The sequence below is a fragment of the Lipomyces japonicus genome, assembly GCF_038497905.1.
Source record: "Lipomyces japonicus strain CBS 7319 unplaced genomic scaffold V1514scaffold_15, whole genome shotgun sequence".
Classification (NCBI taxonomy): Eukaryota; Fungi; Ascomycota; class Lipomycetes; order Lipomycetales; family Lipomycetaceae; genus Lipomyces; species Lipomyces japonicus.
In genome coordinates, this window is record NW_027117827.1 from 33579 (window position 1) to 56256 (window position 22678).

At 41.4% G+C, this 22678-nt stretch overlaps 8 protein-coding genes and 1 non-coding gene across 9 annotated transcripts; 5 read left to right on the forward strand and 4 right to left on the reverse strand.

Annotated features, from left to right (window-relative positions):
- The first annotated feature begins 742 nt into the window (after positions 1-742).
- On the forward strand, positions 743-1865 carry V1514DRAFT_40307 (globin-like protein). Its single transcript, XM_066930005.1, has 2 exons — positions 743-1261; positions 1337-1865. Exons 1-2 carry the CDS (start codon positions 951-953, stop codon positions 1740-1742), a joined length of 717 nt encoding a protein of 238 aa, XP_066783807.1. The 5' UTR covers positions 743-950; the 3' UTR covers positions 1743-1865.
- Positions 1866-1987: 122 nt separating this feature from the next.
- On the reverse strand, positions 1988-3574 carry V1514DRAFT_347174 (uncharacterized protein; the record flags this gene model as incomplete). Its single annotated transcript, XM_066929289.1, has 1 exon — positions 1988-3574. One exon carries the CDS (start codon positions 3572-3574, stop codon positions 1988-1990), a length of 1587 nt encoding a protein of 528 aa, XP_066783808.1.
- A 2585-nt stretch (positions 3575-6159) lies between these two features.
- Positions 6160-6376, reverse strand: V1514DRAFT_329432 (uncharacterized protein; the record flags this gene model as incomplete). Its single annotated transcript, XM_066927339.1, has 1 exon — positions 6160-6376. A coding segment is annotated over one exon (179 nt), but the record flags the coding sequence as incomplete, so codon positions are not given.
- Positions 6377-7316: 940 nt separating this feature from the next.
- V1514DRAFT_329436 (uncharacterized protein) lies at positions 7317-8111 on the forward strand (the record flags this gene model as incomplete). The annotated part of the gene is made up of 1 exon (XM_066927340.1): positions 7317-8111. The coding sequence occupies one exon, from the start codon at positions 7317-7319 to the stop codon at positions 8109-8111; it is 795 nt and encodes a 264-aa protein (XP_066783810.1).
- Positions 8112-9796: 1685 nt separating this feature from the next.
- V1514DRAFT_t41 lies at positions 9797-9868 on the reverse strand. Its single transcript has one exon. It is a non-coding gene; the product is annotated as a tRNA-Met (tRNA).
- A 2401-nt stretch (positions 9869-12269) lies between these two features.
- Positions 12270-14910, forward strand: V1514DRAFT_329443 (uncharacterized protein). The gene is made up of 4 exons (XM_066927341.1): positions 12270-12575; positions 12626-12681; positions 12735-12875; positions 12938-14910. Exons 1-4 carry the CDS (start codon positions 12561-12563, stop codon positions 14661-14663), a joined length of 1938 nt encoding a protein of 645 aa, XP_066783811.1. The 5' UTR covers positions 12270-12560; the 3' UTR covers positions 14664-14910.
- A 560-nt stretch (positions 14911-15470) lies between these two features.
- V1514DRAFT_279715 (ATP-dependent RNA helicase ded1) lies at positions 15471-17680 on the forward strand (the record flags this gene model as incomplete). Its single annotated transcript, XM_066925018.1, has 3 exons — positions 15471-15643; positions 15849-16262; positions 16312-17680. The coding sequence occupies 3 exons, from the start codon at positions 15471-15473 to the stop codon at positions 17678-17680; spliced, it is 1956 nt and encodes a 651-aa protein (XP_066783812.1).
- A 2111-nt stretch (positions 17681-19791) lies between these two features.
- On the forward strand, positions 19792-20882 carry V1514DRAFT_329452 (bucentaur or craniofacial development-domain-containing protein). Its single transcript, XM_066927342.1, has 2 exons — positions 19792-20157; positions 20213-20882. Exons 1-2 carry the CDS (start codon positions 19841-19843, stop codon positions 20730-20732), a joined length of 837 nt encoding a protein of 278 aa, XP_066783813.1. The 5' UTR covers positions 19792-19840; the 3' UTR covers positions 20733-20882.
- On the reverse strand, positions 20745-22649 carry V1514DRAFT_329454 (uncharacterized protein). The gene is made up of 2 exons (XM_066927343.1): positions 22358-22649; positions 20745-22296 (listed from the first exon to the last, which is right to left on the reverse strand). The coding sequence occupies exons 1-2, from the start codon at positions 22431-22433 to the stop codon at positions 20816-20818; spliced, it is 1557 nt and encodes a 518-aa protein (XP_066783814.1). The 5' UTR covers positions 22434-22649; the 3' UTR covers positions 20745-20815.
- Positions 22650-22678: the final 29 nt, after the last annotated feature.

Below are 22678 nucleotides of genomic sequence, written 5' to 3' on the forward strand. Positions count from 1 at the left end.
CAAATATGACTACAGTTGACCACAATGATAACGAAACAGAGCTAGAAGATGACGACGAGGATTATCTGTCTGATATTCGGCTGCACAACCCGTGGACGATTACAAAGATGAACCAGTTTTCAAGCAACCAGACTGATGAACACAAGAAACGGCAGACAGCTAAAATCAAAACCTTGCTGCAATCTCCAAAAACCAAAACTTTGAAGCAACAGATGCTTTTTGAAGTTAATCGAGAAAAACCACACAAATCGATACCGGATGGTCATCTGCGTGAGCAACAATCTGAGAATACAAACAATTTATTATCTAGTATAAACTACGTCGAACCTGCCTGCACTGATCAAATGCGGGCCATGCAGGTATTGGTGAACATGAAGAACCGGTTCATGCTAGGTGACGTTGACCGGCCAATAGCAGATGACGAGATTAAGCGGGTGGTCATCAGGTTGGCAGGTGGTGATGTGGCAATTACTAGAGCAGTTGAACGTACGGACATGTTTAGGGGCGATAATGGTTGGATGGTATTGGCGTAAGTGGATATTAAATTGCAGTGCTTTTTTTTTTTTTTTTTTTGAGGTTTGCTCGTGTTGTGTTTCCAGGGCAACAAGGGGAATTCAAAATTGCACCGCATTGAAACTATAAAATCCGAAAACAGAAAGCAACCGTGCACACTGAATTTGTCTCGGGTCGTACGACATTTCTCGATATCAAAATTCGTACCCGTACAATATAGACGAATTGAAGACGGTATTAACCATTACCTCGCTGACGACTACGACTTGTGATTAAGTTTAAAGAGGTAAACAGGGGAAAAAAAAAATCCCCTCGCTGAACAAAAAAATAAAACAGAAAATTCAAAACAGACAACAAAAAAATAAAAAAAATTTAATTTATCACAAATATCTTGTTGCGCAATCCTGTGCAAAATTTGTTGTTGAAGCCTCCCAGATATGTTGTCCGGCTTGTTTAAGTTCAAAAAGTTCTGGTCAAAGTCAAAGAAGTCAAAGAAGTCCAAATCCCAGGCGAAAACCGAGGCAGTCGCTTCTGCACCTACCAGGCCTACTACTGCCAATGAGATTACCAGTGGCAGGAATGGTGCGGGGGCCAACTCTTCAACATCTGCAACCACCAATATTGCGAGCTCAACCGATAACTATGCGCCGACCTCAACCGCACCTGTCGAGCCCCGGCCTAGTTTCAAAGACATCAAGATTGAGCTCACCTCGGAAGATGCATTGGCTGTCAAGGAATCATGGAAAGAGTATGCAAGATTTTTTAAAACATGAGCATATTTTTTATTTTTTTAATTACTAACCTTTGTTGCTATGTGATGCAGAACTGTGGGATTATCACCAGAAAACGCAACCACGTCCGCTGCAGGCTCGCCGGCCAACCTGTTCTACGCCCAATTCTACGAGAACTTGTTTGCGGTCCGACCCGATCTCGAGTACATGTTCCCCGACATTCATCGGCAATCGGCCGCGTTGTCCGGCTTGTTCAATGCCGCACTGGCCATGCTAGAAAATATTAATGCGCTTGATGAAATTATCGAGCGCATGGGTCGCCGTCATGCCTACGTTATGGGTGTCGAGCCCGAACATTTTGAGTTTCTCGGTGTTATTTTTATCCAAACATTGAGAGACAGGCTTGGTGACAGGTTCACGCCTCAGATTGAAATTACGTGGGTCAAAATCTACGCTTACCTTGCTTCCAAAATGATCGCCGCCGGTGGTGAAGAATGAAGAGCTCGGTCGCTAGATTTTCCACACATTTCTCACTTAACCGACGCTTTCAATCACATCATGCAATTTTTTGCCTCACAACCATCACCATCACCATCATTATGACGACGACGACGACGATATCGATGACACCGACTTATTATTCCATTCCTAAATAGGTTTATTTTTTAATGTATTAATACAAACCGTTCTTAATTTCAATTCATTTTAATTACAAGTACAAGTACAATTACATCTTCCAGTTGCTATCTTACCTTCGAGTACTTACGCTGGCGCGCGTCCAAGTGCTCTTTTAATGAACCCCAGTACAAACGTAAAAGCATAGTAGGCTCATTTACGGGGAAACGGATCGGTGATGCCTGGCCCAGCCAATCAAACTGCGTATCCAAATCATGCTCTAATCGATTCCATTCCTCGTAAGAATATTTTTTGCTCTTGTGAAAACGCATATCGTACAATACCGATTGAATCGCATCAACCAAATAAATCTCTTGCTCCAAATCTCGATCAAATTCTTGGTCAGTCTCTTGTACCGTCAAGCTATCCGCCATCGTGTTCTGAGACTCCATTTCAGAAATTACTTTGTGATATGACAAATTTAAAAAATCAACGTCGGGCGTCGGCCTGGAAATCGTGGTGATGTTTTTCAAAGTCAGATCACCCAACACATCAGTAAAAATCATGACCCCAGCAATAATGGTGTCACCCAAGGACGAGATTAAGATCGTCATCATTGGCACCGCCAGCAACGACCAGGCCACAAAAAAAGCTTTCGAGCCTGGCTTGGTTGGCACAAAGTCTCCATAACCAATCGTAAACAAGCACAGGCTGCAAAAATACACGCCTTCCAAATATGTCCACCCTTCCAAGCTGGAAAAAATTAGTGCACCCACTAACCAAAACAGGAAAAAAATGATCGCCGTGAAGGCAAGGAGCACCCACATGCCGCGACGTTTGGCTCGCCGGTGAATTTTCCGCATCAAATTAAACGAATCCTCACCAGACAACGTCTTACCCTTCACTGACTTTACCTTGTGACGTCGCATGCGTTCGGCCGTATTTACCGACTGTTTTTCCCGCGTGGCTGAAAGCATTAGCGTCCGCACACTAGCCACAACCAATCCAACAAAAAGAAGACCAATTAATGCGTATGGCATCACCAACGCTCGGCCAAGGGCCTGGGTTGGCACGAAATCCCCAAATCCAATGGTCAATACGGTCACATCGCAATAATACAACGCGTTCGCGTAAGTCCACCCTTCGATTCGAGCAAACATGCCTGCACCGCCGGCAAGCCAAATGACGATCCCGAGCGTCTGCAACATAAAACTTCGCTGTGGCCCGGTTAGGATAAAACTGGCCGGGTACAGTTTTAGCAAATGGCCAATTTCGTTCCACGTGAGACAAACGCCGCACATAAAATACATGGCGGCAGTGATAATCGCGCTCCAGTATGCTTGTGTGAAATACACTTGCAAGCCCTTTTCCACCATGCTGTCAAACGACCCAGCTTTTTCTTTTGCTGTGATCACAATCAAAATGATGCTGGCAATGTAAAAGCAGCTAATAGAAATGGCTTGTGAATAGTTATACCTAATCCGACCAGTAAAGTTCATCAGCAACGACAAGTTTGCCGTGACGCCGAACGCAAGCGATACTGCATTCAGTGCAATCGTACTCGGTCGATCGTGGTGTGTCAGTATCGTTTCTTGCTGGCCCAAATTTTCAGTTACGACTTCAGCAATCCAACCTTCAACCAGTGCCACGACCGAAAACAAGTTCGAAATCGGACCAAGCCCACCAGCAGTCATGGGCAGATTGGACGACAACATGTACCATTTGGTGTGCTCCAATGCTGCATCATTCATTTGCTTTTGCTCCTGTTCCCGGTTTAGAACTTTCTCATTTTGCTGCTGGCTATCGGATGACTCTGAAATGGCGCGGCATTCCGAGCCTTCAACCACGGCCGGTCCCAGTTTTGCTGCCGCAGTCGCTGACGCACTCGACCTTGATGGCATTTGATTAAATATTTTTTGCTTCGTATCTATTTCCAAAATCTCATCTTGCACATAACTGACTTCTTTTTGATTAAACACTGACAAGCAATAATATTTCTTTTAAAGCTATTTATATAATGCAATAATTAAACAATCATATAGTTACAACTAATTAACGTAAAAAGTAAAAGCTGATTTAGTTTTTCACGTCATAATTTAAGCTCAATCAATTGACTTTAATATATTTTCACGTGACTCAACGTAGGACGAAAACGCCGCTTAATGCACTAAGCAAACACTTTTCACGTGACTTTTTCAAAAATAATTAAATACTCCAAAGTTTTCATACAAATTACGTAAATTATTAATATACATTATTATAATAATTTCTTCCCAAGGTTACAGACTGAGGTATTCAACATTTTATAACTCAGTCACTTTACGCCTAAAAAAATATTGTCGCAGGATGTCGATACCTACCCTGAGTATGGAGCATGACCCGTCTATTTGAACGGCTCTTAATCTCCTCCAGCAAGAATCCATCCATCTCACGAGTAGTCAGATATCGTTCTATAAACTTCAGATTGCCTTTCAATAATTGATCTTCAAAAATCTCCGACATCCTGTGCTACTTTCCGAAATTTTTTAAAGGTCTAGTATTCGATTTGAACAGCATCCTATACTTAGTTTACTTTCGCATGAAAATCGTTTCATGCGTGTGCCATCCCGCTGCTTCTCATCATTTACCTTAGACTGATACTCTTTCACATTCTTCAAATCCTGAGAGCATTGGCAATGATATCTAAAGCTTGAAAAAGTGGTGCTTTTGTGGCGGAAACGAAACCCTCCTGCCTTCCAAATGATCATAGTCAGCTCCCGCATCGCCGCATTCATCTCAGATCTAACAGACGCTCTAGAGTCGTCATTATTTCCATCATCTTCAGAAATTCGCGGAATAGATAGTGACCCAAATTGGACAGGTAAAGCATCCAAACTGAACGTAAACTGCCCATTTATTACCTCGCCTTCGCTCTGCAAGATTCAACAACGTCAGAAAAGTCTCTAGTTATACGTCTCAAATTACTTACCCCTTTTTTCCAATTTTTCAAAGCTCAATAAAATCATTCCAATCATCGAATCAGAGCGAGCGCTTTTTATTGTGTCGGTTGCAAGTTTTGTACTGTTTCCCATTCTTTTGCTTCCCAAAGTCCTCAACTGCCTGAAATTGGAAACAACGACTGCAATATAATTTTTCCGGTCATGATAATTTCAAAATTTAATAGAAGACGATTAATACAATGAAGTTTAGAAGACTAGGTCGAGGGAAGATGTTGAAAGACACGATGAAAAGAATGCTGGCGAATGTAAACAAAAAACGCGAAAAAAAAAATAAAATTATGCTGCTTATGTAGTTTAGTCGTAAAATATGCAGTCTAATCCAAAAACGGCACAAAACGAGAGATCACGTGAAATGTAAAAATGACATAATAAATTAGTAATTACATAGGTCACGTGTAGTCTCGTTGCTTATTGAATTACCCCTATCAGGACGAAACTTGAAAAGAAACGTTGCATCACGTGTTCGAACGTTCGAACGTGCGATTATTTATGATCCTTTGCAAACCACCCACAAGTCTCAGCACTCGTATAATTAATTAATCCTCAAGATTTATTCAAAAATTGTATAGTAGTTATATTAAATTATAAGAACACAAAAAATAATTAATCACAAATCGTACCCACTCACTTGATCAAAACTACACTACACAATGTGCTTACATCTAGTGTCTATTTTTTTTTTTAAGACTTCATTTATTACTAAGCCTAGAAATAAACGAATATAGGAAAACACAGAAATATTAAAAAAACCTGTTACAGACAAGAAAAGGAAACTCAAAAGGTAAAAAACATCAGAAAATTAAGAAATCCGAACATGCAAACAGTAAATCAAACACTTTTTTTTTAATACATAAACCACTCCCCCTGCTCGAGATATCACTTCACCTCTAGGGTCCATTTGGTATCCGGTAATGTAACAGGGTGCGGGAATTCATAGCCTGTATGCCAAACCAGTTAGTCTTAATTGGGATGACGAACGTTCCTCTTATAATACGGTCACTATTCTACCCTAACCATTTCTCCACCCGTACCCTAGCTAGCTTAGTGTACATCTTATCTGCGCTTGTTTACAGGTAAGGCCTCGGGTGCCCTTCGGCTAAATAGCCTTTTTTGCATGATCTCTAGACGAAAAAGACGCATTGAAGGTAGATGAATAGAAAGGTTTTTATTGTAGTCTTCGCCGGACAAATTAGTTCTTTTGTCTAATAGGGCGGGCAAGGGAGAGCTATGCTTGGCACATCATTTCCCATATTATGTATTTGTAAAATCACCATATAAAAAGGTCTTGTATTTTTTATCTTAAAAAGGGACACAGAATGCCCTACGTTGTATTGACTACTTAGTGTAGGAGAAAATAAAGAACAAATTGAAACAAACGAAAATAAACCAAAAATGGTGTAACGGAGCGAAGAAACAGAGAATATAACAGAAAGATGAAGAGAGAAGCAAAATATCCGATACAAAGACGACAACAAGGATTTTTTTTTTCCTTTTTTTTCCTTTTTTTTCTATTTTTTTCCTTTTTTTTTTCATTCATTCATTCATTCATTCATTCATTTTTTTTTTTTTTTTTTATAAATATTATAATGAAAACACAAAACGATCACCATTAATCGCAGACGAGTGCCGCTGCGGCGCGTGTAAACAGATCCTGAAACCATCTAACGTCCTGTGCTGGATCGCTTTGGGATGGGTACCTGCGTCTACAGATATGTAGATTTTGTACGGCTGTAACAATCGTAGCATGATACCGCGCACGTCCGATATCGAGAGGACCCGCCATAACCTCCTGGAGAGACCACGATCCCCAGAGGGGCGCGATGAAACAGCACTGGTAGAACCTGTGTTGCTGGGTGTCAAGGCCAGCTTGACAAAGCGCGCATTGTGATGGATCCGGAAGAGCTGCCAAATTATGATTTAGTAGCCAATCCGCACTGAATCGAGAAGACGTAAGAGCGTGATTTAACGAGAGAAGGTGTGCGACCTCTGCGCATCGACCATTCCATTTGTAGAGCGAATTTACAATACACCAGCGTCTTCGCCAGAAAGTCTGGTCGCTTGGTGGGCTCTGGGGGCACAACGGAGCCCTCGGTGCCGAAAGAGAAACGTGCGTCCTCTTGAAGTCAGTGATTTGGGCGAGAGAGCCTTGGCTGGTGATGAGGCAGTCATCTGGGAGATGGTCCGGTTGAGGAGAGCCTATGCGTAGTGTCCCAGGGCCGGGGACAGTAGAAGGGACCACCCGCACTTTGAGAATATTAAGTGCTTCGAAAGATGCGGTCCACTTTCAACGGGGTGAGACGCCGGCCCAGTAATGGGTGAGATGGAGTGCGCGGTATACCCAAGAGTCGACGTGCGCGATAGCGGGATCATCGAGGATGTTTCTTTCGAGACGCTGATGAAATACGTACCGGGGCTCGATATCGTCAATAAAATTTGCTCGGATTCTATCTTGCCAGTAATGCTCGAAAGGCCGGCTGAGCTTATGGATCCACTGGTGGAGATGAGGCAGCTTGGGCATATGAAAGAAGCCCAAGCATATTCCCTCCGTTTGTTGCCATCCCAGGCGGTGGGTCCAACCGTACCCCGACTGGCCCTCCTTTGCAAACCAGAATCAATCACACCGTCATCTACCAAAACCTCCCCCGCCGACATCACGGAATCGGACCTGATCAAGGCATTCTTCGAGACCTACCCTTTCCCCTGTCATTACTACTCACTTACTTCCGGCGGCCGCCACATTGCCTTTGAGGTGCATTCCCCTGAAAATGTGAGCAACATTTTGGCCAACCCTTTCGCGATCAGCAATGCCGCTATTTTCCTTCTAGCTCGCCTTCTCCCAACCGAATCCGAGCTCAGAAGCCAACAAGTGCTTCAACTCCGTCACGTCCCATACCTCAAGGACGAACGCACCGCTTTCGAGGCCTTTGAGCCAGTCATTGCTCCATACGGAGAGACCGTTGATCTCATTCGGGACACGAACACCCCTCACCCCCTCGCCCATAACGGCAATTATCAGTTGATAGTCAAACTTGCGGATCTCACAAAAGCTGCCCCCCCACTCCCTCGAGATCCAGGTCGAAGGTTGTCCTTTCACCATCCCAGTTCGTCTAGATGGCCACGCAAATCATGGCGGATGCTATTTCTGCCACTCGCCCCTACATACTCGTCGGGACTGTACCCAAGCACCGCCTTGTTGACACTGCAAATCGCGGGGGTCATTTCTGGCGCCGCTGCCCCTCCCGTCCGAAACTAGAGCAGCTTACGGCCCCCCCCCATGCTAAATCCGTTTTTGTTTTCTTCTCAATCACGCACACATGTACATGACACCTGGCAAGCACTTCATCCTGACTGCGGCGCAATAGTTGCGGAACATACTGCTATTTTGTGGAAAAGTCATTTGGCTCTCGAATATACTGGGACCTCCACTCAGTCTGCAGACAAACGTATTGTCATGGGTCTTTTTAGGGTAGATACGGTCCTCATACGCGTGGTGGCGATCTACACTCCTGCTGACGACCAATCGAGACCGGCTTTTCTTAGTCAACTACTCACACTTCTCCAGGAATGGCATCCCCTTTTGCCACACATTTTCAATAAAAGTTAATAATTTTGTGGTGATTTTGATGACTTTAATGCGAACCTTTGAACCAAAAAAAAAAAAGCGCGGTTAAATCATCTCTCAAGAAAACGTCTGAATTAACCTAATAAGTGAATGAGAATGTATTATTGACAACTTGAATTGCTTAATTACCTTATACCTTACAATATTTACACCTGGTATCAATTCCATTCCAACCGCCATAAAACGTAACATATCTTTCAAACTCACAAACCATTTTATTAAAAAAAAACCTAACAAATATGACAGCAAATGATATGAAAAAAAAGGAAAAAGAAGAAAGACCCCCCCGGGGGGAAGAGAGCATATCGAGGTAAAGGAACAGATGAATTGCGGAATGATGCTGTGAATGTGATGAATAAAACTTGAAAAATAATTATACATATTATGGGGGACGTGATTTGGTATATATATACATCCCCATCCGTCATGTGCCTTACATGTGCGCTAATGGCACATGACGAATTAAAAAAATTTTGACACCACCCGTCCGGCTTTCTTGAAGCCCTTGCTGACGGGCCGGCTGGACGACCTGACATCATCAACCGGACAACTAAGTCCGAGTTCCTGGTAAAAATGCGTACTGCGCTTGCTGTTGTGCTTGGTTGCCATCTTGGTTTTATTCTTGGTCTGCACGGCAATAATCTTGTCTTGCACCCATTGCCGGCATGACCGATGACGACTGGCTTTGGTGACCACGATCTTGCCGATCGGCTCAGGATCATATCACTTGGTCAACCTCTGCAAAGTGGACTCGTTTAGGGGTATGTGGCAAGGTATCTTCAGACCATGATCGCTAGCAGGCGACGCGAGTGCGGCTGTGGCTGTTGAAATATTGCTCTGTGGCTTTTTATGTTGTGATGATTGTGAAACTTGAACGGACGCAGTTCACCGTTTGAAAATCGACGATACAGGCGAATTCATGTTGTGAGCTGAATAGATTTAAACTGATGTTATTAGGGTCTTGTCTGTAGATTTAATTTGCTTGGACAAAAAATTTTATTGCTTTGAAAACTCTGGAAACTTGCTTGCTGTGTTTGCTCAAAGTTCTCTGTGTGATGCAAAAGTTGGTCGTGTTTTTTTTTTCTTTCTTATTTTTCTGTTTACTGCTTTTTTTTCTCTTGGACTCTCTACCTGTTTCTTTATTTTGTCGAACTTCCAGAGAAGAATTTTATTTTCATGTTATTAGATAGATAATACGCATCAGGTGCATTTATTGTTTTTTTTAAGATAAAAAAAATGGCATAAGCTTTCAAGTTCCTGCAATAATAAATCTGCTGACTTAACCTTCCAACACAAATTTACAAAAAAACAATTAATAGCGATACTTGGTTTCGATCCAAGGACATCAGGGTTATGAGCCCTGCGCGCTTCCACTGCGCCACATCGCTTACATTACAAAAATATTAAAGGTTTAGCACATCTAAGACTAATTTAATATAACCCTAACCCTAACTTTACAGTTTGCACGCTTGGTTTTCTTAATTTCTGATAGTTTTCTTTGTTCTTTTTGAGTTTCCTTTCTATCCGTATCAGGTTTTTTTGATACTTCTGTGTTTTCCTGTTTTCGTTTATCTTTAGGCTTAGTAATAAATGAAGTCTTAAATAAAAAAAGTAAAATAGAATAAAATAAAACGCTAACCAGAAAAGAAGAAAAAAAATTGTTTATTAGTTTGCTTTTCAGTTTTTCCTCCTGATTCTCTAGCATTCGTGGTATTCAATTTTTTGTTCTTCTCATTCCGTCATTCTTTCTTTTATCTGTTTATGCATTAGATTATCTTTTATTTTCTTAGTTAGACACTAATACATTCGAGGGCTTAATTGTTCTTTCAAGATAAAACCTAACCTTTATATCGATCCCGACGTCGTTTTAATGTGCTATTTATTTTCTGCCCTTTTTATATTGCGTTTACTGATTTAATGTTCGTTATTGCTGTCAATTTTTCTACAATCTCCTGTATTTTTTTTTTTGCCGTTTTTGTGTCTTTAAGTTTCAAGCATTCATGAAGGCATGATCCACTTTCTTATTTCGATATTATGAATAGATTATAATACACGTCAGGGGCACTTAGTTAAGATAAAAAAAAACCCTAGGGCCAGTGGTATGTTTTAAAAAAAAAATTTATTGTAATGGTTTAAGCCAATAGTTTCCTGGTTTTCTTCAAACAGGTTTTTGTATACTTGCAAAAGTATTTTCCTGTATCATTGTTTTCTTTAGATGGATATAATATATGAAGTACGTCCTTCCTTTTTCTAACATCTCAACTGCTCGAAGCGACAGGGTTTTCTTTTTTTCGGTACCTTGGTGTTCACATCAGCAAGGATGATTTTCGGGAGGAATGGGAGAGAGCATACCAGTCAGTCACTAGGCGGCTGACTCAACTTTTTATCCACGATCTTCCCCTTAGAACGGCCTGCTGGACAATCAATACATTTGTCTGTTAGAAAGTCGTCTTTCTAGACCAGTTTCACCCTGCTCCACCGGCCACTCTCGAGAAAATCAGGAAAGCAGCCAGTAGAAAGATTTGGGATCGACGTCACCATCACTGGGTTCAGGAAGACTGGCTCCACGTCCCAGTTGACCGCGGAGGTTTTGGATTATGGAATCTCCCAGAGAAACTCTGTGGCGCACGAGCAAAATGGATTGATAAGCTCTGTGAGCCTTTCTCTCACTTCTGGCAGGATTGTGTCCGCGCATGTCTCATTTAAGAGGCAAACACTCGACCTCTGTTCCTATCCCAAACCGGCCAAAGTATTTTACGTGGGGATGCCGATTTCGCAGTCGATTCTTGGGTTCGTTGTGCTCTTTTTTCAGGAGAGTACCGCTAGCAAACCGTCTCACCGGCATCTAAATGGGAAAATGCGCATGCATCCATGACCGTACTGCGCATCCAACCAAATCCAGTACTGTCAAGTAGCTATACAAGTCGTCCTGGTATGACTTAGCCTGATCACTTACCGGGCGATAGCTTTCACGCAAACGATGGGTCACCAGTGCAGTTATCTCTTTTCCAGCGGACACACATTCTACTCTCGGTCCAGAAACGGCCGCTGTGCCCCCAATACGCTCTAGATGGTGAGGACTTTTAGCGCATCCGCTGGCGCATATACCAACAATGGCTCGGTACTCTGCAGAATGGCTGCTTTCTCACAACCGCGCCGAATTGCCAGACCCTACGTTGTGTGCTCTGTGTCAGCGCGGTCCAGACACTCAAGACCATCGCTTCTTTAACTGCGATCTTATCGCGCCTCTCTGGCAGAGGTGGACACAGCAAGAGGTTATTTCTGGCCCCTTGGCAACCTCCCGGGCAGCTTTCCACGCAATGGTGATTTCTGAAGTACAAGACTTAGATCAAATCCGGCGTCGGTATCCTTTCAGAGTAGATGCTTCATAAGATGCTCTCTTATTCCGCGATTTTTTTTCCCGTGCATCCGTCAGTGCTTGTCAATTATAGTTTTTAATGTGTTACTTTTCTTACTGTTTATATCGCGATTTACTGATTTAACGTTCGTTATTGTTGTTGATGTCTATAATCTTTTGTTTTTTTTTATTGTTTTTGTATGAGTTTCCAAGCATTCATGAGGGCATGTCCCATTTTCTTATTTTGATATTATGAATAGATAATACACGTCAGGGGCACCCAGTGTCCTAGTTAAGATAAAAAAAGTTGGCCTTTTTCCTCCAGCATGGATTTGATCGTCAGTTAATGCATGCTTATGTAAGATTAAAAAAAAAAACCTACACGTTTTTTTTTAGTTTTGAATTATTTGTTGTTTAGTTAAAAATAACTATTTTATTAATTTTTGAAAACATATACATAATTAGATTGAAAGGAATTTTTTTGTTGTAATTAATTAACAAGCTATTATATATTGTGGGTTGCTGACAGCAAACATCGCGAAGTCGTGAAAATTTTACGTCTTTTTACTCCAAGGTTCACGTGATGTTCATCAGTAAGCCCAGGATGTGCACCAAGCATTGATTAAAAAAATTCCGATAGGATTGCTTATAATAAAAAAAATACGAATAAGATATTTTTTAGTTAAAGATATTCAAATTGGATTGCAGAAGGCCTTGAACGCATGGCGATTCCTTCGGTAAGTGGGATGAGTTGCCAAGGTTGCAAGTTGCTTATGGAGTGATATAGGATCGGCTGGATCGATTACGGTTCGAAAACATCGAAAGGCGACGCCAGCTATGCAGGTATGGATTTATTTTAAATCGATGGAGCAGATGTGCTGAGATACGTATTTTAGCGATGTTGTGAAAGGCCGGAAGCGTAAACTGTCTGAACTTTACTACCTCAGTCGAAGTCCGCTTTTACCAATTACGGATGAAACAATAGCTTCCGAAGATGATTTTTTAATGGCATTTTTAGAAAAGAATGATTTAGAAAGGTAAGCCTTGGGTCAGGCGTGTTAATGTTTTGAGTGACGTACTGACGCATGCGCCCATTTAGTGGACATTTATTTGACGAGACCTCATTACCGAATACAACATCTGCCACTAAAGTGCAAAAGCAGAAAGCTAGCGAGACCGTCAGACAGGCAATTGATCATAAACAAGTCGCAATACAGCAGCAGCAGCAGCATCAGCAAACAGTAGCTCAATCTTCCACGCAATCAGTTCCCCGCCAGCAACAGGCAATAAGCCATGCTGAGAAAGTAACGCCAACAAGGAGACCATCACATACGCAACAGCAACATGTTCCAGTTAATCATAGTCCTTTGGTACCTGTTGAGCGAATGACGACTCGAGTGAGTTCGGGGGCAATTAGACATAAACCAGTCAGTGAGATTCTTGGAATCACTCCCAGACATCACGCGTCTCCAGTTCGACAGCGTACTATTTCATCGAGTGAAGTTATACCCCATCCAAGAGCACGGTCAATAGCACAACTCATTTCATCAGAGGAGCCACCGATAAAGCCAGCAGTGCCTTTGGTAAAGATCTTCTACTCAATACAGGCATCACCTTTAACCAATCTTGTACCTGTCTCTCATAAGGCTCTAACTACGCAGAATTTTTTAACTTCGTATATGGAAGCCAGGTTGATGATGACTTTCACTAGAATTGATGAGCTTAAGAGGGAGGGCAAGTGGAGTTTGCGACAGCCACAAAAATTTAAAGCCCCAAAACGAACAAAGACGCACTGGGATTTTTTGTTGACAGAAATGCAAGGAAATATCAGCGATCAAATGAGATTAAAGAAGTTTAAGATCGAGAAATGTTCTCAGATTGCATCGTCGATTATGGAATACTGGGCATATGGCAAGTCTGTCTGTGTTAAAACAAGGGCTCCGAGATTACTATCTATAGCAGAAGAGATAGAGGAGACAGAGGAGACAGAGGAGACAGATGGGCTGATTGAGACAGAATCAACGAATTTTAATGGCCAGGTCTCAGAAAAACATGACAGCCAAAAGCCAAATGACGCCAAGCCGAAATTTCGAACAGCTGTTTCAGAATTGATGAAAGATACACAATATCATGATTTCATTGATGATTTGCCAGTAGTACCAGTTAACAGACTTGCAATGATCACTAATAGCATTAGTCCAGAAAGGTTTATGGCTTGGAAAAAAAATCAAGAGGTTGCCGAGCGTGAAGCCCAGGAAAGCCATTCTGCAGAACCTGAGCAAAATAATAGCACGCATAGTCCATTATTTGTTAGTGAAAGCTCTAAGCGCGGTGTATACATAAAAGCACCAGTGCCACCGAACATGAAATATGTAGAGTTTGGTGTACCGACAATATGGCTGCCCCAGGATGATGCGTCTCTCTTGAAGTTGGCACATGATTTTATGTATAATTGGGAGGTGGTTTCTGCGAATATGAATGTACGACAATCTTGGAGCATTAATTCTAATATCGAACGTCGAACACCATGGGAGTGCTTTGAGAGATGGGTACAATTGGAGCCCAATTTTCAAATTAGCGACCTACGTGGACCTTATGCTAGAGCTGCGCAGTCGTGGATGGATGCTACAAATAGGGCTCAAATGGTGACTAAAAGACGATTAGTTCCAATGGGAATATCTCCTGATACTGCACAGCGAGGACAAAGGCGACTGCGATGGACTGGAATGTTTGAAGCGATTAAGAAGAGTTTGCGCAAGCGAGAGAACGCAGCGCGTCCGCATAACGGTAAGGTTAAGTATTTTTATTATAAAATTGCATGCTAAATATAGTTGAGTAGCTGCCACCGTTAAAAAGCCACAGACAAATGGGTCAACTCCGCAAAAAGGAAAAGTTCCAACTCCTATGGAGCTAATTAAACTAAAAGCTGAAAGAGACAAGGCCATTTCGGAGGCGTTTTTGTCTCAACAACTCGCATTAATGAGAGAGAATGCGAAGAACACTAGCTCAGCAGCCGTTGCAGCAGCTGCAGCTGCAGCTCAGGCTCAGGCTCAGGCTCAGGCTCAGGCTCAGGCTCAGGCTCAGGCTCAGGCTCAGGCTCAGGCTCAGGCTCAGGCTCAGGCTCAGGCTCAAGCGCAAGTACAAGCGCAAGCAAACGCTCATGCACCGGCTCTATCACAGGCTCAAGCACAAGCTCATCCGGGCCATTCTACACCAAACCATTTTTAACTATGTGGTTAACTATCCTTGTATTTTTAGTTTCTATGTCTTGTGTTTAGTTACTTCACGTTTTTCTGTTTCATCTTGGATCATCACCTGGGGTTTGGTTGATTATGTATAATATAGATTATTTTTCTTTTATGAATTAAGCACTGGCCTATACTTTTTTATTTGCCATTTCAAAATATGTAAATCAACAAATAAGCACCTGACTAATGGTGGTGCTTTGCTTTTAGTTAGTTAACTAGCTTATGTCATGATTTGCCTCCCGGATTTGTTTTGCGCCACAAAGGGCTCAACTTTTTTTTCTGCTTTTTTTTTACCAGAGAAAAAAGTTATTTAACTTCTTGTTTCCTTTTTTTTTTTTTACAGCCAAAACTTTTTTTTCATACTTATATATACGACAAATCAATATGGCTGATTTTTCAGATCGTTTTAGTAACTTGAGCGTCAATGAGCAGGCAGCTCCTGCTAATGGCGCTGATGGTTCTCAAGGAACTTCTTCCAACAAATACGTCCATCCTCACGCTCGTGCTTCTGGATACATTCCAGGTGGTCTTTCTGCTTCAAGATACAGCGGTGAAGGGTATGTTAGAAAATTTTTTTTTTTTGATATTACATTTGTTCGTCTTTGTTTCTGGTTTGTTTGGACCTGATGCGGATATGATTGGGTGGCGGGCGGATTCTGCGAACCCCAATTTGCGGCTGAAAAACTGCTTTCCAATCAAGAAGACAACAAACGAAAAGAAAATCTTTGTGAAAAGAGGAATCGTTGTTAACCATATGTATAGCAACAATGGCTACTCTCGTGGTGGCGGTTATGATCGAGGTTCCAGGGGTGGTTATTCTCGTGGCGGTTATGGCGGCGACAATTACCGATCTCGCAATGGCTATGGTGGCGGTGGTGGTTATGGCCGTAACGTCGGTTTCAGAAATGATAGAGATCAACACAAGAATGATTTCCGTGCCCCCAGTCAAGGCCAGTTTGTAAATGGAAAGCATGTTCCAGGTCTCAGAGTTACCAAAATCGAAAAGGATCTATTTGGATCTCCAGATGATGGAACCAGACAAAACACCGGTATCAATTTTGATAACTACGACGACATTCCAGTCGAGGCTTCTGGTGATGATGTTCCCGAGCCTATCTCTGCTTTTACGACGCCTCCTGTTGAAGAGCTTTTGCTTTCCAACATTGAGCTGTCAGGGTATGTTGTATCTTAGAATTTTTTGGTATTCAATCTAACACTATTTCAGCTACACAAAGCCAACCCCTGTCCAGAAATACTCCATTCCTATTGTCACTGGTGGACGGGATTTGATGGCGTGCGCCCAGACTGGTTCTGGAAAGACTGGTGGTTTTCTCTTCCCTATTCTTTCACGTGCTTATACCGAAGGACCTGCTCCGCGCCCAGACGCTGGAGACGACAATGCCAGTTTCAATCGCACTAGAAAAGCTTATCCTACTTCTCTTATTCTTGCTCCCACTCGTGAGCTTGTCTCTCAGATTTATGACGAAGCTAGAAAATTTGCTTACAGATCATGGGTTGTTCCTTGTGTTGTCTACGGTGGCGCTGATATTGGTAGCCAGTTACGTCAAATCGAAAGAGGATGTGATCTTCTTGTTGCTACTCCTGGAAGATTAATCGATCTCTTGGAACGTGGCCGCATTTCTCTTGCTAATATCAAGTTCTTGGTACTTGATGAGGCCGATAGAATGCTTGATATGGGTTTCGAACCTCAAATTAGAAGAATTGTTGAGGGAGAAGATATGCCTTCAGCTCAAGATAGGCAAACTCTCATGTTTTCTGCCACTTTCGCTAAGGATATTCAAATTCTTGCTCGTGACTTTTTACAGAACTACATTTTTCTTTCTGTTGGTCGTGTTGGCTCTACTTCTGAAAACATTACTCAGAAGATTGAGTATGTTGAAGATAACGATAAGCGATCGGTTCTTCTTGACATCCTTTCGTCGAACAAAGGAGGTCTTACTCTTATTTTCACTGAGACTAAACGTATGGCTGATTCTCTTTGTGATTTCTTGATCAACCAGGACTTTCCAGCTACGTCTATCCATGGTGATCGCAGCCAGCGTGAGCGTGAAACTGCTCTTGATATGTTTAGATCGGGTGCTGCGCCCATTATGGTTGCCACTGCTGTTGCTGCTCGTGGTCTTGATATTCCTAATGTCACACACGTCGTGAATTACGATCTTCCTACTGATATTGATGACTACGTTCATCGTATTGGTCGTACCGGCCGTGCAGGTAACACGGGTATTGCCACTGCTTTCTTCAATCGTGGAAATAAGGGTGTTGCTAAAGAGCTCATTGACATTCTTAAGGAGGCTAATCAAGAAGTCCCTGATTTCTTGGAACAAGTTGCTGCTGAAGGTGGATATTCCCGTGGTGGTCGTGGAGGCCGTGGCGGTCGCACCTCAGGCAACCGTGACTTCAGACGCGGTGGTGGTGGCGGTGGCTACGACCATGGTAGCAGCTACGGTGGTGGCTACGGTGGTGGCTCTTCTTATGGCGGTGGCTACGGTGGTGGCTCTTCTTATGGCGGATACGGCGGTAACGCCGCCCCGTCCTATGGTGGTGGCAACAACCAGAGCAGCTGGTGGTAAATTCAGTTTTGCAAGATATCGACGGACTGCGCCATAAATATAATTTTATCACGCTTATTTTCTTGTTCTCAAAGCAGTTTTCGTCTTCTTTCAGTTTCTTTCTGCCTTATTGCTTTTTATTGATTTTTATTGTTATTTTGTGTCAGGCCAGTGACATGGCCTCGTTTATGTTTCATACAAATCTTATTTCTAAAAAAGAAATGAGGTTTTCTAGCGCATCTAAAAGGAATTTCTTTTTTTATAGACTTTCGGGTGTGCATTACATTTTCGGATTATAAACGGGGTGATACATTTTTTACTTTCTTTTTTTTTTTCCTTTTTTGTTTTATGTATGCGTGTTTAACTGGGTTTATTTTGTCTCGTCCATATCTTAGTTTGATGTGGGTTTGTTCATGATGAAAATGTTACTGGCTTTATGGCTTTCATTGCTTTTTTTTATTCAAAGTTTTATTTCATTTTCCTAAGCTCGAACTTTTTCTTTCTAATTGTCTCGTTTCTCCATGATGGTGCATGATGGATTCTATTTTTTCTTTATAGCTTGTGTGTATTATATGTGAAAAGGAACTAATTTGGGTCACAAGTTGTCTTATTTTACTTGGTACTTTTTTTTTTTTTTCTAATTTGTATTCTTTTTTTTTTTTTTTTTTTTTTGAGTTCACTGAGATGAACAAGAAAAAGAATACAAAAGTTATATGGGAAAAGGTTACAAATTATTGGGGTTTTATAGACAAAAGTTCATGGTGCTTTTTTTTTCTTAATTTTTTTTTTGTCTTTTCTTTGAAAAGATTGATTGATTTCCTTGTTAATTTGAATGATTGGAACAGGATGGAAGGATTCTATTTCTTTCTAACAGAATATGGGTATCTCTGTATTTTTTTAAAGGATATATTAATGGGAAAAAGAAAGAGTGCTGTGAAATGGGAGGAAAATGGATTCGGGTTTAAGGGAAAATAATGAATATATTAATTATTTAAATTATTTCTTTAGGTTCAGTGCCCGGTGTAGTGTGCCGTGTAGTGTGACAACAGTTTTTTTACCATTTTGCTGTCATGTGTGAAAGTTCTAGTCATCATTTTAGTTGTGTATTTTAAGGCGAAATCAGCAATATGATTTATTTGTTGAGATAGGAAAAGTTCTTGTCTTTTGATCTTAAAAAATGCTCACCCGTGTTTGCGGATCTGATGGCGCTATTTCTTTAATGGAAATTATACGCCATAATTACATCTACAGATTTGACCGAAGTGACGAGTTGTAATCTTTTGTCGGAGTCTGAAAACCTATGATTATGAATAGGCCGATGGTCATATATGCACTCCTTGCTCGGCCAGCTATCGCCACAAACTGACTGTTTAAACCTGCATGAGATTGTTTTTATGGGCAATCACTCCAAAACTAGTTGTGTCAATAATTTTTTTTATCTGGACGTAAAAACGTGCAGCAGCAATAAAAATTTCATCCATATTGGTTTACCAGCTCCTTCGCTTTTGTTGAACATGTTATTCAGATCCGGTTTTCATATTACTTCCGACGAATGCATTCGACCCTCGGTAATGTCACAGGCAATTTTAGTATTGGGCTTCACCTATAAGCTATTGAGAAAAGGGCCTGAGACTTCTTAATCTTAGGCTATAGCCGTTCGCAGCAGCAACAAAGTTGAACACTAGCGGCATATCCCAACTGGTAATCCGGTCAAGTGCGAGCCATCGAGCAGCTGTCGAGCAGCTGTAGTATTCGGTCTAGTTGCTTTGCCCTGTTATCAGGTTGTCGCAAAACAAGAATCCCATTAACTTAAGAGTGTACCCATCTGTATTATGGATACTATGTTTATTATTTTTATATCCTTATGGTATCCTGCAATCCCGTTTGCGACTTTGAGACGGTGCGCCCGCTGCGAAGATCGCGGCGACGTTGGGAAGTACACCGGCACAATGACACAGTAGATGATGTGGTGTACCAGTTCATAATGCTAATAGATACAATGGAACAATAAACCCCGCATTTAATTAAATGTAAATTAAAAATGTATTGTTCAAATATCAGTAGTAACTTCCCACGCCAGTGCCAAGTGTGGGATTTCATTGTGTTTTTAACATTACATTACATAATTAATAGTGGTCAGTTAATTGACAATTTCGTCGTCGGTGCTAAGTATGAATCGACATGTCGGATTATATAGACACAACATCAGCTCCGCTAGATAAAGATGAAGAAGAGTACCATGAATCAGAGGATGAAGATTTTGATCCACACGCGGTGGCGGACGGATTGTCATTATCTGATGAAGATGAAGAAGATGAAGATAACCAAGGAGACGTTGACAATGAAGGGATCGTGCTTGTAAAGAACAAGCTTAAACGCGACAACCAGACTGGTGATCCAAATGATAATAAACGGATTAAATCAAACGACAATCATGATGATCAAGTAGATGGAATCAAGATCTTGACTCGAGCGCAACGGATTGCCGAAGAAGCAGAGTAAAGCTTACATCTTACAATTTGTTTGGTTTGAAAGAACTAAGTTTTCATTTAGCAAAAAGCATGCCAAAGCAACGAAATCAAACATCGATGCTGATGCCATATGGAAGTCGTTAAAGGAGTCAGGATCATCTACGAAAGCACATGAAGACGATTATGCCACAATCACTGAGACATATGAATTTGCAAAGCAGGTCATGACAAGAGAAAAACGGGTGAAAAAAAATTCACCTGAAGCTCAAGAGTTTTTCAAACGACAAACGCAATCAAAAGTAACTACTGCAACGACTGCAACGACTGCAATTGGTCAACCGCCGAAACGTCCCGGACCTCCGCCGCGACGGCGCAAGCCTTCATCATTAGATGCCATGGCTAACAAAGGCAAGCCAACAAAAATAAATACTCTTGAAAAATCAAAAATGGATTGGCAAGATTTTGTACAAAATGAAGGCATAGAGGATGACTTAAAACGGCACAACAAAGGTGGATATCTGCTGAAGCAAGATTTTTTGCAACGTGTTGATGAAAAAAGATATATGGACCTCAAGGAGGGCCAAAAGGCAGCAAAGAAATAATGGCCATGCAAACCAAAAAAAAAATAAACATTTCAATATAATAGTATATAAATTTAACAAATTTCTGATCTGTTTACAAATTTCTATTTTCGATCTATAAGGTTTGCCGCTACTAAAACACAAGAACCTAGAGAATATCGTACAAGAGAGTCACCCAATAAACTTCCAATAACAAATAAATCATGTGTTAATTCTAAACCATATGTTGCACAATAATCATAGTCATAATTTACAATTTTGCCATCAAACTTATCGCAGTCATTGAGTACTTTGTCACTGCGTTTTCTGAGACCAGTATGTACCCATCTATAAATACCATTCTGAATCCTATTCCGGAAGGATTCCTTAGAAACCCAAAATTGATCAGCAGGGACTCCAATTTCTGTTCGCAAAGAGCCTGAAAGGTATGAGATGATACCAATACGACCAACAAAACATTTCAAGTTTGAAAATCTTCTTTCAATTATTACACCAGAGGGCAATAAAATGCGAATCAGGTTTGTAGAACAGTCGACTACTTTGCCATTTGGTATACCCTCATACCGGTTGGCCAAAAAATCTTTGCGTTTATCTCCATGATCAGCTGGAAGCGGCTTGGAGCGTACTGAAGACCTCATATGCTTATATAAGTTGGCATATTCGGGATAAGCCTCCTCGTGACAAGCACGCAGTGGTGAAGGCTTGCCCTTTGGATCCCATCTGAAGACATGAATAATTTTTTGACGACGATCGGTAGCAAGAACAGCGTCAGCAGCCGAGAAGCCGCTTCCAATAATTAGCATTGCATCTTCATTATTAGGGCTTGAGGCTGTAAAATCTACGCCCTTGTTAATTATCGGATGCAGGGATGGATCTGGAGGAGCAGGATGAGAAAGCACGCCGGTGGCTAAAACTGTTGACTTGGCATTAATCACCTTGATTTGTTTAGTATCATTATTTTGAATTATGGCTGTGAATTTAAATTTGCTTGATGATGAACGATGAAGTGAAAGAACTGTAATATTGGTGTGAACGCAATCATTAATTCCTACTTTCTGGGGATATATGGAATAATAATACTTGACATCATGACGGTACGGTCGTGTAAATGAAGGAAGTGAAGTACCATAACGAGCCTTATAAAAATCATCAAATGAATACCCAGGAAGCGATAACATTTCGGCATAACTCAAAGTCTTCGACGGCACATTCTTGTCCGCCCATTGACCTCCAGGAACAAGACTAGAACCAATAACCAAATGATTGATAGCTTCAGATCTGTCAAAATCCCATCGAATGCGTGATTGATCTTTCGCGTTAATGTTTGTGTCGAAATTAGGGGCAACGAGGGAGTCTAGTAAAAAATTAACGGGAGAGACAGCTTGTGACGTAAAAGGACGGTGGGCATGCACGAGATATTGTTGAAGTGAGACATTGTGAAGAATGTCCTCATATAACGAAGAAACTGGCGATAAAAGAGAGTGAAGCGTAGGATCAGGATGAGGACCGTAAGTACCATTTGAATCATAAAAAGGGATATTTCCATGTAATAGGTAGGATAATGTAAGTGCAGAAGGTCCGTTACCTGGCACACAATTAAGGTCAAAACTTTGTAAACAAAAAAACAGTCCGTCGCACAACTCTACCTATTATAAGGATATCGACAGGGTCACTATTAAGAGAAAAATCTTTCACGTCTTTACGATAATCTTTGTTCGCCATGTTCGCATATATACACTGCTGAACCGGAACAGAGCTCCATTCCTATACAAATTATTGAAAACAGTCATTCAGTAACTTTTTATCAGAGTCATCTTAAAAGTCACAAATGATTCTTAAACTGTGGTAGTTTCTTGCATATAAAAATCAATGTACGATGTGCAGATGGGCAGATAGCAAAAAACCGGGTAACAATTAAAACTAACATTTCGTATAGAGCAAACATACTATCATCATGATACGAAATT

Excerpts from the sequence above, each read along its gene's own strand:
- V1514DRAFT_329454 (XM_066927343.1), bottom strand. The coding sequence starts at position 22,433 with ATGGCGAACAAAGATTATCGTAAAGACGTGAAAGATTTTTCTCTTAAT. Across the intron at positions 22,297-22,357 it reads TGTCGATATCCTTATAATAG|GTAACGGACCTTCTGCACTT; the intron begins GTAGAGTTGTGC and ends ATTGTGTGCCAG.
- V1514DRAFT_40307 (XM_066930005.1), top strand. The coding sequence starts at position 951 with ATGTTGTCCGGCTTGTTTAAGTTCAAAAAGTTCTGGTCAAAGTCAAAG. Across the intron at positions 1,262-1,336 it reads GTCAAGGAATCATGGAAAGA|AACTGTGGGATTATCACCAG; the intron begins GTATGCAAGATT and ends TATGTGATGCAG.
- V1514DRAFT_329452 (XM_066927342.1), top strand. The coding sequence starts at position 19,841 with ATGTCGGATTATATAGACACAACATCAGCTCCGCTAGATAAAGATGAA. Across the intron at positions 20,158-20,212 it reads CGGATTGCCGAAGAAGCAGA|CAAAAAGCATGCCAAAGCAA; the intron begins GTAAAGCTTACA and ends GTTTTCATTTAG.
- V1514DRAFT_329443 (XM_066927341.1), top strand. Across the intron at positions 12,682-12,734 it reads AGGCGACGCCAGCTATGCAG|CGATGTTGTGAAAGGCCGGA; the intron begins GTATGGATTTAT and ends TACGTATTTTAG. Across the intron at positions 12,876-12,937 it reads GAAAAGAATGATTTAGAAAG|TGGACATTTATTTGACGAGA; the intron begins GTAAGCCTTGGG and ends GCGCCCATTTAG.